Below are 18141 nucleotides of genomic sequence, written 5' to 3'. Positions count from 1 at the left end.
CACCCCCAGTACCCAGGACCACCTCTCCCCGCCATCGTTAGGCTCCAGAGTGAACACCCCCAGTACTCAGGACCCCCGCCATCGTTAGGCTCCAGAGTGAACACCCCCCGGTATCCAGGACCCTCACTGCCGTTAGGCTCCAGAGTGAACACCCCCAGTACCCAGGACCACCACTTCCATCCCTTGTTAGGCTCCAGAGTGAACACCCCCCAGTATCCAGGACCCTCACCGCTGTTAGGCTCCAGAGTGAACACCCCCAGTACTCAGGACCCCCGCCATCGTTAGGCTCCAGAGTGAACACCCCCAGTACCCAGGACCCCCGCCATTGTTAGGCTCCAGAGTGAACACCCCCAGTATTGAGGACCACCACTTCCATCCCTCGTTAGGCTCCAGAGCGAACACCCCCAGTACCCAGGACCACCTCTCCCCGCCATCATTAGGCTCCAGAGCGAACACCCCCAGTACCCAGGACCACCTCTCCCCGCCATCGTTAGGCTCCAGAGCGAACACCCCCAGTACCCAGGACCACCTCTCCCCGCCACCGTTAGGCTCCAGAGCGAACACCCCCAGTACCCAGGACCACCTCTCCCCGCCATCGTTAGGCTCCAGAGTGAACACCCCCAGTACTCAGGACCCTCACCGCTGTTAGGCTCCAGAGTGAACACCCCCAGTACTCAGGACCCCCGCCATCGTTAGGCTCCAGAGCGAACACCCCCAGTACCCAGGACCACCTCTCCCCGCCATCGTTAGGCTCCAGAGTGAACACCCCCAGTACTCAGGACCCCCCGCCATCGTTAGGCTCCAGAGTGAACACCCCCCGGTATCCAGGACCCTCACTGCCGTTAGGCTCCAGAGTGAACACCCCCAGTACCCAGGACCACCACTTCCATCCCTTGTTAGGCTCCAGAGTGAACACCCCCCAGTATCCAGGACCCTCACCGCTGTTAGGCTCCAGAGTGAACACCCCCAGTACTCAGGACCCCCGCCATCGTTTGGCTCCAGAGCGAACACCCCCAGTACCCAGGACCACCTCTCCCCGCCATCGTTAGGCTCCAGAGTGAACACCCCCAGTACTCAGGACCCCCGCCATCGTTAGGCTCCAGAGTGAACACCCCCCGGTATCCAGGACCCTCACTGCCGTTAGGCTCCAGAGTGAACACCCCCAGTACCCAGGACCACCACTTCCATCCCTTGTTAGGCTCCAGAGTGAACACCCCCCAGTATCCAGGACCCTCACCGCTGTTAGGCTCCAGAGTGAACACCCCCCGTACTCAGGACCCCCGCCATCGTTAGGCTCCAGAGTGAACACCCCCAGTACCCAGGACCCCCGCCATTGTTAGGCTCCAGAGTGAACACCCCCAGTATTGAGGACCACCACTTCCATCCCTCGTTAGGCTCCAGAGCGAACACCCCCAGTACCCAGGACCACCTCTCCCCGCCATCATTAGGCTCCAGAGCGAACACCCCCAGTACCCAGGACCACCTCTCCCCGCCATCGTTAGGCTCCAGAGCGAACACCCCCAGTACCCAGGACCACCTCTCCCCGCCACCGTTAGGCTCCAGAGCGAACACCCCCAGTACCCAGGACCACCTCTCCCCGCCATCGTTAGGCTCCAGAGCGACCACCCCCAGTACCCAGGACCACCTCTCCCCGCCATCGTTAGGCTCCAGAGCGAACACCCCCAGTACCCAGGACCACCTCTCCCCGCCATCGTTAGGCTCCAGAGTGAACACCCCCAGTACTCAGGACCCCCGCCATCGTTAGGCTCCAGAGTGAACACCCCCAGTACCCAGGACCACCACTTCCATCCCTCGTTAGGCTCCAGAGCGAACACCCCCAGTATTGAGGACCACCACTTCCATCCCTCGTTAGGCTCCAGAGTGAACACCCCCAGTATTGAGGACCACCACTTCCATCCCTCGTTAGGCTCCAGAGCGAACACCCCCAGTACCCAGGACCACCTCTCCCCACTATCGTTAGGCTCCGGAGTGAACACCCCCAGTACCCAGGACCCCCGCCATCGTTAGGCTCCAGAGTGAACACCCCCAGTACCCAGGACCACCACTTCCATCCCTTGTTAGGCTCCAGAGTGAACACCCCCCAGTATCCAGGACCCTCACCGCTGTTAGGCTCCAGAGTGAACACCCCCAGTACTCAGGACCCCCGCCATCGTTAGGCTCCGGAGTGAACACCCCCAGTATCCAGGACCCCCGCCATTGTTAGGCTCCAGAGTGAACACCCCCAGTACGCAGGACCCCTGCCCCCCCGCCATCATGAGGCTCCAGAGTGAACACCCCCAGTATCCAGGACCACCTCTCCCCGCCATCCCTTGTTAGGCTCCAGAGTGAACACCCCCAGTATTGAGGACCACCACTTCCATCCCTCGTTAGGCTCCAGAGCGAACACCCCCAGTACCCAGGACCACCTCTCCCCGCCATCATTAGGCTCCAGAGCGAACACCCCCAGTACCCAGGACCACCTCTCCCCGCCATCGTTAGGCTCCAGAGCGAACACCCCCAGTACCCAGGACCACCTCTCCCCGCCATCGTTAGGCTCCAGAGTGAACACCCCCAGTACTCAGGACCCCCGCCATCGTTAGGCTCCAGAGTGAACACCCCCCGGTATCCAGGACCCTCACTGCCGTTAGGCTCCAGAGTGAACACCCCCAGTACCCAGGACCACCACTTCCATCCCTCGTTAGGCTCCAGAGTGAACACCCCCAGTATTGAGGACCACCACTTCCATCCCTCGTTAGGCTCCAGAGTGAACACCCCCAGTACTCAGGACCCCCGCCATCGTTAGGCTCCAGAGTGAACACCCCCCGGTATCCAGGACCCTCACTGCCGTTAGGCTCCAGAGTGAACACCCCCAGTACCCAGGACCACCACTTCCATCCCTCGTTAGGCTCCAGAGCGAACACCCCCAGTACCCAGGACCACCTCTCCCCGCCATCGTTAGGCTCCAGAGTGAACACCCCCGACCCCCATTCAAGCCCCGCCCCCCCCGCCCCCTGATTGGCTCCGCGGCCGGGCGCCGAAGGGCGGGGCGCCGAAGGGCGGGGGCGGCGGCGCGCATGCGCAGAGGAGGAGGAGGAGGAGGGGGGCGGTGACGGGCGGAGCCCCGCGGCGGCGGCGGCTGCGTGAGGTGGGGGCGGGAGCGCGGCCCTGAGGGGAGCGGCGGCGGCGCCTCGAGCTCCGGCACCTCCCCGAGCCTCTTCCCGGGAGGGGGAAAAAAAGGGGGAAAAAAAAAAAAAAAAAATAACAATAATATAGCCGGGGAAGCAGAGAGCTCGCTGGGGGGGGGAGGCTGCCGGCGGCGGCACCAGCGGCACCATGTCGGCGGGCGGCGACTTCGGGAACCCGCTGCGGAAATTCAAGCTGGTCTTCCTGGGCGAGCAGAGCGGTGAGGAGCGGGGTTTGGGGGGATCTGAGGGGGGTTTGGGGCAGATCTGTGTGGGGACTGCCCCTGGGGGGGGGGGGGGGATTTTTGACGGGGTGTTCCCCCCCCCCCCCCCCCCCCCCCCCGAGGGGGTATTTGAGGGGGGCTGCCTCCGGGGGGATTGGGTAAATTTTGAAATAAATTAAAGTGTAAGCGTTTAGGGGGGGGTATTTTATATATTTATTTATTGATTTATTTTGGGGGGGGGGGGGGGGTCCTGTAATGGGTCCTTCCCCCACCCCCCATCAGCTCCCTTTCAGGGGAGCGGGGCCCGGCTGCTGATTCATCAGCCCTTAAAATCCTTCAAATTCCAAAAAAAATAAAAAAAAAAAATAAAAATCCTTGAAATTCGAGCCAATGGGGTTCTTTTCTTCCCGGCCTTCTGATTTAAGAAATAAATAAATACGCTCCTTTCTGGGGAGAGCCCCCCCCCCCGGCGACGTCCCCAGGGCAGCGGTGAGTTTTTGGGGTGCCCTTCGGGAGGTGGGGGGGGGCTCGGGGCCATCCCCGCTGATTTTTGGCACGGGAACAAAAAATCTGCGGCTGTCAGGGTGGGGTGCCGCCCCCCCCCCCCCCCCCAGCCACCTTTGGTCCCTGTGTGGCAGCAGATGACGAAACACCTCGGCTTTTCTCCCCCAGTGCCTTGCAGCCCGGCGTTTCCTCGCCCCTATGGAGGTGAGCCCGACCATAAAGCTGCTCCTAAACCCAAATATTTTATTTTTCACGTACGCCATCAGTTCCCTTTAGCCTGCTCCTTCCACCCTCTTATTTTTTCCCCTTCCCGTTAGCAATTTAGGGAGCACAAGTTCAACTCGGCAATTTCTTTTTGGGGGAGTCGTCGGCTCGCCTCGGTGCTGCTTGGCCAGCCATTTTCTGAGGATTTGGGAAGAGGGGCATGTGTAGGGGATGCTCTTGGCTTTATTTTTGTTTCCCCTCCGAGTGATTTGTTAATCCGAATTAAAAATCAGCCGTGCGTTTGCAAAATGCTGTGTTTTCCAGCATTTCTGAGCTTCAGTCGGGGTTTGGTGCATCTTAAATCTCAGCAGCTCTTGGATTGCACGTGAATTTCTCGGCTATCTGTTCCAGCAGGCGCATCTTCAGATAGCTCCTTCCTCCAGCCTAGCCATGGTTTTTTTTTTTTTTCCCCTCCCAGCTAATCGTCTGTGTTTATACCGGGAGCTCGTGAATAATTCCCGTTGATAGCCTCAAATCTGGAGAGACTTGAGGGGGGAAAGATGGGGTTTTACGGGTGTAACGTAAGAAAATACTGCTCATGAAATACCCGGAGCGCTGCTGCTGTGACCGGCTTGCAAATGCCTTCGAGCTGGCTTTAACGTGGCCCTGCTGGCAGCTGCGGTGCGGGATTGAGACCTGCCTTTGTCTGGGCTCCTGGGCGCTCACTGTACCACAGCGGTGCGGCCACGCAGCCCCCAGGTGCCGCAGCCCGGCCGTGCTCCCTGCCCCGACGCCGTTCTCGGATGGTTCTGGCATGAGGAGGGAAAAAATGCCTTTTTTATTTCGGGGCCGAATCTCTTCGGGTGGCGCTGGCGTGATGTAATGCTGTTTTTTTTTTTTTTTTTTTCTTCCTGGTGTCCAAAGCGTGACTCGCTCCCCTTAACGTGTGGTTCCTGGAAGAATAAACGTCCTAATAATGCTCCTCTGTGTCATGGAGGTAATTCAGGGGCGTCTCTTGTTCTGCCAAGGGATTTTGAGCGGGTTTTGCTTCCGTGCACCCCCCTCATCACTTGCCATTTTGAAGGCGAGAGGAAAATGTAGATTGTTTTTTAAAATAACAGCGGTTTTATGAACCCGCACGTCTCTTTGTACAACTGTTGCAGCGGGTTGCTGCGTTCCCTCCCTGCGCAGCCCGAAGGTTGCCTGCCCTGCTGGAAGGCCGTAATTAAAGCTCTCCTCCTGCCGCTCGGAGGGGTGCTGGGTGCTTCTGCTTCGTTTGCATTCGGGGACCCGGTGGTGGCAAAGGAAAACCTTCCGAAGGGCTGCGATGCCGCCGGGGCCGCTCCGGTAAACGTCTGCGGTACGGTTAAGAAATCCTTAACCCGAGCTCGGCGCTGCGCAGGCGTTCCAGCCCTGCCGTGTCTCTTCCGACCTAGATGGCTCTGTGGCGGTGTGGCAGAGGCAGGGTCTCGCCGTGTAGGGTCTGGAAGCGTCGCTGGGTGATGCGACTGGAATCGGAGCCTGCTCGGTGGCTGCAGCCTGTGCTTCCTGCCGCTCTCCTCAGCCATATTGCGGGAGCTCCGTGCCGCTCGCGCGGACTGCGGTGATTCCTCCTCGTTATGCAGCTCACCGCTAGCTGCGGATCCTCTCCCCCGTGCCAAGATGATGATGTTCTTTTTTTTTTTTTTTTTGAAGAAACCTTTCTCCCCTCGCTGCCCGAATCCCTCCCAAGCCTTTCCCTCTCCCGCGCCCGTCGCTTTTTTTTTTTTTTTTATTGTCTGCCTCTCGTGCCTTTTATCGCGCCAGCTCCTCGAGGAAGCTGCCGCCCCGCTGCAGGGAGGCAGGTCGCTCGCCGCTCCCCCGGGATTTCCTGCAAGTCATCGCCTCAGCTCCGCGGCCCCCGCGCCGGCCAGCGAAGCCTGGGCTCTTGCCGCATGCGGCGAGGATTCATCGCGAGCCCGCAACGTAATCCGCATCCAGCTCGAGGAGAAAGAAAGAAATTTCTGCCTCCTCTTTTTTTTTTTTTTTTTATAAACTTGTAGTACAAGGGTACGGCGCTGGGCAGCGAGCAGGAAGGCAGCTCCGCCAGCGCTTGCCTTAATTGAATTACTTTTTCTCAATGATTGCAGCTTACAGAGTTCAGTGGTTTTAAATATGCTAATCTTTGCTGAAAAGGCAGAGGGCTCGGTGCTGGGGGGATTAGGTAGAGCTATTGTGTTTAAAATAAATAAATAAATAAAAATTGTGTGCTTCTTACTGCCTTTGATCTTGTTTTATCAGGTGACTGTCATCAGCCCTAATGCCTCAAGCTTAAGGAATTCTGATTCCTGGGTCACAGCAGTGAGCACACACATCACCTGTGCTGGGGTAGCTCACCATAAATACGGTTTACACTCAAATACGACATATTTAATTTTATTTTGCCAATGAACGCCTCTCCTTCCCTCAATTTTTGACGGAGGGGGCAGAACTGGCCGCTGGGGCGCTGTAATAGCAATATTCTCTCCTCACGTGGCTTTCTGATGCAGCTTTTATTGGCGAGCGAGTCTGAAGGGCATCGACACGTACAGAAAGCAAAAGAAGCCCCCGTCGTCTCGTACTGCCTTGCGTAAGATCCCAAATAAATAAAAACAGAACCAACCAGCCATTTTTGTCGGGAACCGAGATGTTGACACCGAAAATGCTGATGAGTACGATGTAAGAACAGGTAGGATGTAACAGTTTGGAAACCGCTGCTGAACCGCACCGTTATGTAATGGTGTCGGTACGGGCAGCGCCGAGCCCGATAATTAACTAGGTAATTGGAGAACTGCAGGTGGTTTGGGTGCGAGGCTGGCCCAGCGCTGACCGCTGCCCCTAAGACCGGCGTCCCTGGGCAACTTGCAGCTCGTTTGTGAGGAGTTCTCTGCCTCGCAAGCTCCTGGCAGCCGTCAACTTGTCCCTTTGCCGCCCGTTAATTTCCCAGCGTCTTGATTTTCTCGCGGCCATGTCTCCGTGTGCTTGGCTTTGTGTTCGGGCTGGACGCGTTTGTCACAAGTCACCGGGCTTCGTTTTCTTGGGTTCTCCTGAATATCGTCCTCCTCTTCTCCATCTGTGAAATAACCGCTCCAAGAAGCGTGTCGGGCCTGGAGAAGGAGGCTGGAGTTCTCCGTGGTGCCTGTTCTCCTGGTGCCTTTTGATTCCTGCCTGTTTGTGGAAGGAAGGAGAGCGACCTGAAGGAGCTAGATCCTTCCTTCAAAGGAAAAAGAGCTGCACCTCTCTGCACTTCAGTGGTTTTTTCTGTCTGTGTCCAAGAAATAATTTGTGAACTTAGAAGAATAGGGTCTTCTGATCCCGTGGCGTAAAATAACGGGGTTTTATCTGCAGCTCTTCATTTGGTGCCTCTTGGCACGCAGTCCAGCTTCCGCGAGGCTGATGGCCGAGCCTTTCGCTGAAGATTAAGTGAGGCTAAGGGAGGAAGGAAGGGTGAGGAACGCCACCGCTAGCAGATCACTTAGCGTTTGGAAATCCTCAGTGCCTGCAGTTCTCGGTCATTTTTGGAGGCTTCACCGTTCCGTAAAAATCTGCTTTGTGCAGTCCCTTTTTGAAATGCGTACCTCCCCATTGACCACGCGGAATTCAGTTCAGGTGTATAAAGGCATCTGCTGATTAAAACCAACCAAAACCTACCCGCCAGAACAAGCAAAATGCCTCTCAATGGTGTGAAACATGGCTCAGAAATCAAATTCTGCTGTCTTGACGTGAACGCTATAAGGCTTTTTTTCACGACAACATCTGAAACTCATCATTTGAGTCCTGCAAGCTGCAGGAAAAGGTTCCTTGTGACAGAGGCATGTTTCTGAAAGGGTGTAGGAGCTCGTTTATCTCTTCTGCTACGGGACGGGGCAGAACAAAATACAGATGTTATTTGGAAATGAATGGATTTGATCATAATTACGAGTTTGACGCATTAGTGTGAATTATTTATGCAGGTCTGACAAAAAACGTCTCATCGGGTGACTGACAGCCAAAACACGGACTGGAAGGGAAAGTGGGATTTTTCAGCTCTGATTTCTTGATGTATTTGCTGAGCTTACGAAGAGTTGGAAAGCTAAACGGGTTCTCTTCTCGGCACAGAACAAACTCTGCTGGATTCGAAAATATCGAAGGGCCCAAGGCCAGCAAATGATCAAATCAGTTAGTGTACATCAGGCATTTTCTTTCCTGTTTGAAGCTGGATAGGCTGAATTTGTGTTAGGGTATTCAAGTAATGTTAACTGGGGCAGGTTTTTGGTGCATTTCATTCAAATTCTTCTTACCTAGATGCAGCTTAGTGCATCACAAAGTAAAAAAATGCTAACCTGGGAAGCAAATATTGTATCCAGCTGAACTTAAATGAGTGTTTTTCACCTGTGTGAACAAGATACTGGTTCACACAGCTTCTGGCTGCCTTGGGGCTGCCTCCTGTTGGCTTTTTTTTGGCAGAGTCTGGTCCTCAGGTGAGGAAGGAAATCCTGGTTCATCTGCGAAGCTCAGCAGTAGCGTTTGCTTAATTTGACTTCAGAACCAGGGTGTAACTTTCTTTTTGTTCCCAGCCAGCCCTTTCTGCTGGCCTCCTGTTACGCCGCGGTGAGTCAGAGCTGCCCGAGGGCCGGTGCATGGTTTCCAACTCCCCTGCACGCTTTGAAAAGGCTCCTCGGGCTTCTGGCGCGTGCGGGGGACGCCGTCTGGTTCAGTGCGCACGAGGGAAGCTGAGGAACGCCCTAGGTACTGTCCAGAGGTTTGAGTTTTATTGTAGTTTTTTTTTTTACAGAGCCAAACCCCAAATCCTTAAGACTTGGTGATGATGAGAACCGGTTAAAATGAGCCGTTTTTGGCCACGTCCGAGCTTCTTTAGTCCCATCACCAAGACCAGAGCTGGCAGTGCCACCGCGGCGGGTGACTGCGGGCGGATCCTGCGTGGCCCTGGCTCCTTGCTGGAGTTCCTTGCTTTCGCTTCAGTGCCTGGCATTGGGGCATACTCGTGGGAGTCTCCGGAGATGCCAGTATCCCTGGAGATGCCACTCAGCTCTTCTGAGACTGGTGGGCTCGTAGCGTTCTCATCCAGACGTGTGTAGGAGTCATCAACGCGCAGGATTAAGGCTTCGGTTGAAGTCTGAAGCATATTTGCCCAGAACTGAAAGAGTCTGGAAGAAATCAGCTGTGTCAGGGGAGGTGCGGGTAAATCTGCTGCTGAGAAAATGTTCGTCGCTTTCACTTGGTCTCACTTAGGTCTTGAATTTCCTTAAACCTTTGTGCTAGTAATGTTTGTGACCGTATAAACGGGCACTGCTCACCCTGCTAAGTGATGTTTTTTAATGATTTGCTTCTAGGAGAGCCGTCAGCTATTGCTGCAGCACAGCCCCCCTGCTCCACCGGCCCTGTAATTAATGCAGGGGCCGGTTTATTCCATTTCTCTAAATGCTTCCTGTTATGCTTCCTGTGCCTGCCTCTGTCTAGGTTTGAGTTACGGCCAATTCATTTTCTTAATGTTCGTGATACGGGCAACACAAAGGGAAGGGAAATTAAATCTAGACTGGATGTGCAGCTAAAAGGAGAGGGGCCCTCGGAGGGTGTAGTCTCGCTGGCGGAGCTCCAAGCAGGGGCTGATGCAGGACTGACGACGTTCCTGGGAGAACTGGGTTCCTTTATCCCTGCCAAGGGGTCTGAGTAGCTGCTGCTGGGGTTAGGGAGCGAATTCCTGCTGGTGGGGGGAGAGTTGGGCCCTGCAGAGGCTCTGAAGCTGTCTGCAGAGAAACGGGCAGGCAACGTTGCATTAATTTCACTGCAGAAATGTCCTTGCAGCTTGTAGGGCTGGGAGCTTCCTTTGTTTTAACGAGGACACTGGCTTCTCCGGGAGGAGAAAATACTCATTACTGCCTCTGCCCTCTTCTGCCAGCGCAGCAATGGCTGCGAGAAGCCCACCTGTCAGGACGGGGAGATATTTTCTCCGTCTTGACAGAAGGGAGGCTTAGCAGAGGGAATCTGAGCTGGATGGGCGATTGAATCATCCAGCGAGCGGCGGAGGAAATGGAGAGGAAAAAAATTTATTGTAAGTGCTGCGAGCAAAAGCGTGGTGTGCACACAGATCGATAAATTTTGGGGAGAGCAGCGTGAGCTCAGGAGCAGGAAAGAGGGCGTTCGATTAGAAACGCAGGTAAGTGGAGAACGCTTTCTTTGGGAAAAGCAACCGAATCTGCAGGTAATGTTTCCTGATGGATGCAGTCACTATTGTGGAGGCAGAGGAACAGGGCTTAACTTCCATGGGTAACAGAACTAATTGGCAGTGAAGCACTGTGCTGCATTATCTTCTCGTTCAAAGGAAGTTCTGACCTCTTCTTGACTTTCCTAGACAGGAACAGGCACGTCCTCCTGCTACATGTTCACGGCCTTGTATTTATGTTGTCTGTATTAGATGATTTTTTTTTTTCCTCTGGTTTCAGACTGATGCATTTGCTCTTGAAGCAGTTTTCGAGCGTTGTGTGTCCTTGGCGCTCTCAAAATGGCTGAAAATCACTTCATGGCTCCGGAAAAGCTGCAGTGGCTTTACTAAAGCTGAGCTTCTCCTGCTTGCTTGGGTAAAGCCAGGAGCAGCTCTCAGCGTAGCAGGTGAACGCAGCAGGAGGAGGCTCCAATTAAAATGGCCGTGGAAAGTTTGGCTTTGGCGTGTCATCTCAAGGAAGCACTGAGATGTTTTGCCTCTCCTCCTGACCTCCAAATGCCTTGTCATAGAATATCCCGAGTTGGAAGAGACCCGCAAGGATCATCGAATCCAACTCCTGGCTCCACGCAGGCCTACCCAAAAACCAGAACTCAAAGAACTACAAAAATGGAAGGAATTGCGAAAAAGGCCTTACAAACAAGGCCCCTCAGGCTGGGGCTCTTTTCAGCCCTGTTTCCAGCCCCAGCCACCATTTCAAGCTCCTGTAACGCCTTCTCAGCTTTCCAAGCTGCCCCTTCATGTCTATCCTTTACGTATTTGATTCATAATCGTGTTCCCATTCTTTCTGTTCTTCCAACTTTCTCATTTCTTTGAGTTATCTCTTGCCTCTTTGCTAAGCAGTCATTTGAGTGCCTTTTATCCACCACCATGCAATTAACGTGGTGACCATAGTCCTTTTTCCACTTCTTTATTTTTAGCTGCCTTTAAACCTCGATGGCCCTTGGAGAAGGGGATAATTTTTTTTTTCTCCCGAGTCTGCATAAACACTAGGCAGATCATAAGGTTGTGTGCCATAAAACTTACCCCTTTATTTGGATGCTATAGTGTCATAGCAGACTTGAAACAAGCTTTTTCTCAGTGAAAGTATCACAATATTGTAATCATCTGCTGGTCTGCTGTTAAAAATTTTCCCATTTCTCTGAGCAGGAGTGCAAGAGGCTGATAGGTTGCATCTGTTTAGCTATATCTGCAGGCTTTGTGGGCTGCTGAAGCAAGTAATTTGCTGTTAGTCCAGTCTTGGCCTAAGAAATTCCACAGTTTTGCTTAAAATCGCGCAAAGGGTTTTTTTCTTCTGTGAAATAGAGCTGGATTTTTCACCGAGTCATCAAAGCGCAGAATATAGAATAAACTCAAGGGGAGCTTTGTGCTAATTACTGCAGCTTTTCCCACAGAAGTTCCTGACTTGTAGAGGAACACTTCCCTCCAGGATTGTGAGGATAATATTTCCAATGGTCCTGGTGGCTAGTGCAAGACTTGCACAGGTAAGAATGAGCTGGGACTCGAGAGCTGGCGTTGCCTGCTGGATTTCAGGTTAGATCAAGCCGCCTTTATTTCTGTTGTGTCACAGTTGGAACCAGGAGTATTGAAAGGTGGAGGAGCCGTGTACCCCTACATCACAGTGTTTCTGCAGGCTTGATCCCAGGAAGAACAAGGTTTTCCATCCAGCTTTGCCTTTTGGACAGTGGAGGAGGGAACAAAGTGCCCTGCATGAAGTGTTTAAGGAGTTTCAAAACAGCTCTGTACATTTTTTGGTGATTAGATGCTTCCCAAGCACTTGCACGTTCTTGAGTCCGGTATTTTAGGCTTTTATGCTTTTTTTTCCTCCAAGCTGCTTTGATTTTTGGTAGGTGATTCCTCACCGCCACCATCCGCCACATAGTGGAAGGTGACAAACAGGAGTCATGTGCTACTTGGTGGCAGCTCTTTTGTGCATCTTAATGGCAAACAAATGTGACCTGTGGCTTTGATAGTATTTCTTTGAGGCCCTCAGAGAACTTTGTGGCGTGCTTAAAGCTGGCTTTGTAGGTGTGACAGCCTGAAGGCTCCAAATCGTCCTATGTGCTTGGTTATAGAAGTTTCCGAAGTGGGAAAAAGTCTTTTAGTTATATCTCGAAGAGCAAAAATTACAGTTAGATAGGGACTTAACTAGTATGCGTCCTTCAAGCCCTTATACGAATGAATTTAGCATTGTTGTTCCTCTGAAAAGTACTGCAGGAGGAGAATATTTCAGGGTACTGTATTGCAACCAAAGCGTAGATAATTCTGTTCTAAACAATTCCCTACTCCAAACCCAACTTTTCACATAAATGCTTTTCTTTTTTTCCCGTTAAATCCTGTAATTTGTCTGGAGTAAACTTTCTAGAAAACGTCAGAATTAAAAATAATACCCAAGCACTTGTTTCACTGACTACTTGTAACCAAATCCCTATCTCTTGAAGTCTATTTTTTTTAAATTCTACCAGCTGAATTTTAAACCTCAGGCCTGCAGACCCCTGCGGCTCCATGGCCTATTTCTAAGGCATTTGTGAAATGCAGCTGAAGGGGGGAAAAAAAAGTTCATCAGCTGGCTTAAACTCCCGACAGAGAAGCCTGTGTCTCACTTAGGAAGGTTTTAGAGGCCTGCACATTGAAAGGGTGGCAACAGTTGTGCAAGATTAACGTTCCTTCCTTTGCCAGATTGACTGTTTTTGCCCAAAGTTCTCCCTCTGTGGGGCAGGAGGAGCAGGAGTGCCAGGTGTCTGTGCTGACGGCCTCTACGTGGCTCAGTGCTGGGTCCCGCTCTGTGGTCACAACAACCCCATGCAGTGCTACAGGCTGGGGGCAGAGCGGCTGGAAAGCTGTGCAGAGAAGGAGTTGGGGGTGCTGGCTGCCTGAATATGAGCCGGCAGTGTGCCCAGGTGGCCAAGAAGGCCGACGGCATCGGGCTCGTGTCAGGAGTAGTGCGGCCAGCGGGGCCAGGGAGGTGCTCGTCCCCCTGGGCTCTGCTCTGGTGAGGCCGCACCTCGAGTGCTGGGTTCAGCTTTGGGCCCCTCACTACCAGAAGGACATCGAGGCCCTGGAGCGCGTCCAGAGAAGGGCTCCGAAGCTGGGGAAGGGCCTGGGACACAAGTCCTGTGAGGAACAGCTGAGGGACCTGGGGGGGGGTTTGGGCTGGGGAAGAGGAGGCTCAGGGCAGACCTTATTGCTCTCTGCAACTGCCTGAAAGGAAGGGGTGGGGAGCTGGGGGTCGGCCTCTTCTCACAGGTAACCACTGATAGGACCAGAGGGATCGGCCTCGAGTTGTGCCAGGGGAGGTTCAGGCTGGAAATGAGGAGACATTTCTTCTCAGCAAGAGCGGTCAGGCATGGGGACGGGTTGCCCAGGGAGGTGGTGGAGTCCCCGTCCCTGGGGGTGTTCAGGGCAAGGTTGGACGTGGTGCTTGGGGACATGGTTTGGTGGGTGACAGTGGTGGTAGGGGGGTGGTTGGACCAGGTGATCCTGGGGGGCTTTTCCAACCCTAATGATTCTGGGATTGTTTGAAAGCTGTCGTGATTCAGGAGCAGAGCTGTGAAGGAGAAACAGCGTGCTGTCAGGATACACTCCTCTTGAATTCTTAATACCAAGTGTTTATGGCCATGGATTGGGCCTGTCTGAGGAGCCAGGAGCGTGCAGCTGCCTAAGCCGTGCTGCTCTGGAGTTCTGCAAGTCTTTGGCTTCTGTTGCTAGAAACGAAATGTCTCAGTGGGGTTTTTTGGTGCTGAAAAGCAGGGCCCTGTGCAGTTCTTGTAACACACACACAGGTGTACGTGCTCTGATCTGCTCTGGCGCCGAGCTCCTTTCCTCCTGCGTTGCCGTGGAGTTGCATCATGTAGGCCAACCTCTGTGTATTGTTGTGCAGAGGATTTTTTTTACGTCCGTGGTTATTTTTGCAGCAGTCCCCAGGTATTCTCCGCATCCACGCTTGTCAGCTTGGATCAGCAAACACTGTCGGGATCCGCGCTGGGCTTTGTGGAGGTCTGCGCTAAACGAAAACGCACAAGTTGTGCTCGGTGTTTTTCCTACAAGTTGCCTCCTCGGGAGCCAGGCTGCGCCGACCTTAAATCAGGACTATTTTAAGATCATCTTCGAGCTTTGTTCTGCAGAAATACTCACCTGTGTGTCTGTCTGAAACATGAGTTTGACAGAAGAGAGCCGTTGTGGAAGCTGTTCTGCTGCTCTCGTGTGGAAAGAGTAAAGCTCACGTCTTAGTCCTTCCCAAGCCCCTTCCTTCTCGCTGAGGAGGAAGCTATGGGGAGCTCACTTCTTTATTTTCTTTTCTTCGTCTGTCCTTCAGGCAAGACGAAAGTGGGTACAGTTTCAGGGGGCAGAGCCTTCTTTGGGGCAGCGTAGGGTAGATAGTCACAAAAGGAGGGAACGGGGGAAGTATTCACCTGTTTTCCAGGTGGATAATGGTGGTGGGGAGATGTTGGGCAAAACTTAAATTAGGTAGAGGACGGAGGGTAGGGAAGTCACTAGTAAGTAATCCCTAGGATTTTAATAGTCTCCTGAAACTTCATCATTCCAAAACCTAGAAAGGCTGACGTAGCATTTCTCGTTGTTGGTTTTTAAGGGCCAAACATATTTAGGAAGGCAGTGATAATTTCTCTTAAGTGCTCCTTTCAGTTTGTGGCACAGGGAAATGGCAGCTGGATTCCTAATCCTAAACCTGTGCTGGTTCAGTTTGCATCAGGGTAACGTTTAGTGTTGAAAAGAGTAGAACCCGTGTTTCACTCCAGAAATGTGTACTCAGGTGGCCGCCCATTTTATCTCCTCCTTCATGCAGCTGTGTGCTGCCTGAGGTTATTGCCACCTTAATGATACTTGCAGGAGCTATACAAAGTCTCCTGTGTTGTGTACCCTGATACCATCAAGCAGGAATTTCTCCTGCAGGACAGCCCATCTTCTCTCCCCGTTGCAGTATGCTATATGGGATTTTATCTATTTTTTTCTAACGTAGTGGGGTTGGTTGTATCTCATAATAGTATTTTATTTGGATTCACCTGATTTGAGCTCATTAAACTAAACAAGGTATAGTTAACACAGGGCAGGGGTTGGGAATGTGGAAGCAGAGAGCAAAGATGGAGACTGTGCTCTGCATACTTGTGTAGAGGGGAAATTGAAAGATAGACGTCTGAGGTGGACTCGGTTCAGACTGCACACTGCAACAGGGACCAAGATTTTTATGTCAGGCTTCCTGTTTACACAAACAGCGTCTGGCAGGAGGAGTGCTGGTATCCATGTTTGCCTAGCTTGCGGTTGGGCTGATGAAACTTTCTGCGTGTGCTGCTAGCACTGTAAATCAAAGGATTGGCTCGGAAGGGATCCAGCTGTGCCTGGGCAGTGCAGAAATACGGTGTCAGGTAATTGGGGCTCGGAGGAACCTAGGTGAAACTTGGTGGGTTGGGAAGAAAGGGTAAGAGCAGAATAGTGCTCAAGCACAACGACAGATGTAGGGGTGAAAGATGTCCTCAATCTGTGCTTTTAGCGATGTGCAGAGTAGGGTTTTATTAGGAAGGAATCATCTGTAGGAAAAGGAGATGAATCAAATTTCAAATCATTGAATATTTTTGGGAAGGAAATTCAGGCTGAAGATACATGTTTAGCTGCCTTCGCAGAAACATGACAACTTCTCTGTGCTTTCTCCAATGGCAGTAACATAGGGAGAGACAGGTGGGCTGGGCTTGGGAAATTCATAGTAACCCCATCACAGCAGTGAATCTGAGTCTTCAGAGAGAAGATGTTGAAGACAGAACAGCTTTTTTTAACCCAGAGTTAAGTGTATTGATCTAGAGACCCTCTCCAGATGGCAGAGGATGGAGATGCGTTGACACCAACGGTGACCATATGGCATTGAGGTGTGGGCAAGAAGTTGGCTCTGGATAACCAGGAAGGAGTTCAGAGGTGAGAAAGTCTTTCTAAGAGAGAGACTTGCAAAATGCAAAGAAACTTCCGGATACTGGAACAATTGGGCTAGTGATCTGGGAAGTGCTTTTGTTTGGCTTCTGTGTGTGTGTATATATATATATATATATGTATATGTATATATATATAGCTATATGTAAGTGATAGCGTAACGTAAAAAGCAAGGCGCCAATGCACCGAATTCATCCAGCTGTTCAAGAAGAATTTATTAGAAGCCTTTCAATAGTGCTTTACAGGAATTTACCCCTGGGCCCCGCTCTCGGGAGGCCCCCCCTGCAGCGCTGCGTTCAGCTCTGGGCCCAGCACAAGGACACGGAGCTGCTGGAGCGGGCCCGGAGGAGGCCGCGAGGATGCTCAGGGGCTGGAGCAGCTCTGCTGTGGGGCCAGGCTGAGAGAGCTGGGGGTGGTGGGCCTGGGGAAGAGAAGGCCCCGGGGAGAGCTGCCAGCGGCCTGCCAGGGCCTGCAGGGGGGGGCAGGAAAGCTGGGGAGGGACTCTTGGTCAGGGCTGGGGGGACAGGACGAGGGGCACCGGCTGGAGCCTGGCAGGGGGGAGGCTTCGGGGAGGCGTTGGGAAGAAATTCTTCCCTCTGAGGGCGCAGAGGCCCTGGCCCAGGCTGCCCAGAGGAGCTGGGGGTGCCCCAGCCCTGGCGGTGCCCAAGGCCAGGCTGGGTGGGATTTAGGGACCCTTCCAACCCAAGCCATTCTGTATTTGTCACAGATTATTTAACTATATAGATGTTTCCATACCAATACAGAAAAGTTTTTCTCATTTAGCACTTCTAGAGGTGCTTTGGGCAGCTATTAAGTGGCAAAGATGAATTCCGTAGGATTAGTGACTGGTATCTCTGTGAAGATCAGGGCCCATTTCTGCTATACACACACTATATATTCAGGGCAAGGTATAGTAAAAATCTTAAGGTCTTGTGGTCTTAACCTTTTCTGTTAGAGCTTCCCTGGCTGTCATTGTGCCACAGCTGGTAGCGAGATTAAAATGGCCTTTGTGCAGAGCTGCTATAGCGCCATATGTCCACCTTCACTAAAATGGCTGCCGCTGACCGCAGTGGGAGCTGTGGGGGACTGGCTTGGACGTAATCTCGTATCAGGCATTTGTGTTAGTGCGGGTGAATTTTACCCCGACGTTTCTCCATCTGCAGTGGGGACGGTGTTACCGTGCTTGATAGGCATTAGGAAGATGATGTTTCCTGTCAAATTTACGTTGTTTCATGGATTTAAAACAAGGATTCCTTGACCAATGAGCATCCTTCCAGATAGCTTTCTCAAATCCCCTTCCTCAGTGGAGATGTGGTCTTTAACATGCACAATTCCTTTATTTCTCGATGAATTGTCCTAGCACTCCCTCTACAACCCCACAACTATCCAAAAAAAAAAGGGTAGGCTTTCCATTTCACATTATTGATGTCCTACCATGGAGTCTTTAGGAGTAAATGAAGTGAATGAGTGGTCTGTTAGCTTACAAGACCTCTTGGTTCAGTTTCGTTTGTCTGGTTAGAACATTTCCCTAACAGTTGCTTGATTCTGCTTTTTTTTTTTTTCTTGTCAGTTTACTTCCATGTTAATCTGGCAGAAAGTTTTAGGTTCAAAGCTGTGAAGGAGGTGGTGAGGGATGTTTCATTGTCCAGAAATATGTGGGTCATTCAGCTAAATGTAAGGCACACAGTAGTTCGCTTCTCCTGTACCTGAGCTATGACCTGCAGATATGATAATTAGCTAATGGAAGCTGGCTGTCTCCCTGTTTATCAATAGCTCCGGGAGAGGAATCAGCTTTTTGCTGTTTTAGAAGTCAGAGGCTTGCCACAGGTTGTACGCTCACTGAAACGGGACAGTC

The 18141-nt window shown here is 52.3% G+C and overlaps 1 protein-coding gene across 2 annotated transcripts in view; it reads left to right on the top strand.

The window, feature by feature from the left end:
* The first annotated feature begins 3103 nt into the window (after positions 1-3103).
* Positions 3104-18141, top strand: part of RAB6A (RAB6A, member RAS oncogene family) — a 58761-nt gene continuing 43723 nt past the window's right edge. Inside the window, exon 1 of one of the 2 annotated variants that reach the window (XM_040544663.1) lies at positions 3104-3403. In XM_040544663.1, coding sequence (XP_040400597.1) covers positions 3334-3403 — 70 coding nt within the window. In that variant the 5' untranslated portion in view covers positions 3104-3333. The remainder of the gene's footprint in view (positions 3404-18141) is intronic. The other variant, XM_040544664.1, reaches the window with a different exon arrangement.

The sequence above is a fragment of the Cygnus olor genome, chromosome 1 (assembly GCF_009769625.2).
Source record: "Cygnus olor isolate bCygOlo1 chromosome 1, bCygOlo1.pri.v2, whole genome shotgun sequence".
NCBI classification, from domain to species: Eukaryota; Metazoa; Chordata; class Aves; order Anseriformes; family Anatidae; genus Cygnus; species Cygnus olor.
Note: the sequence above shows the minus strand (reverse complement) of the source record. Positions and strands in the feature narration are given on the sequence as shown.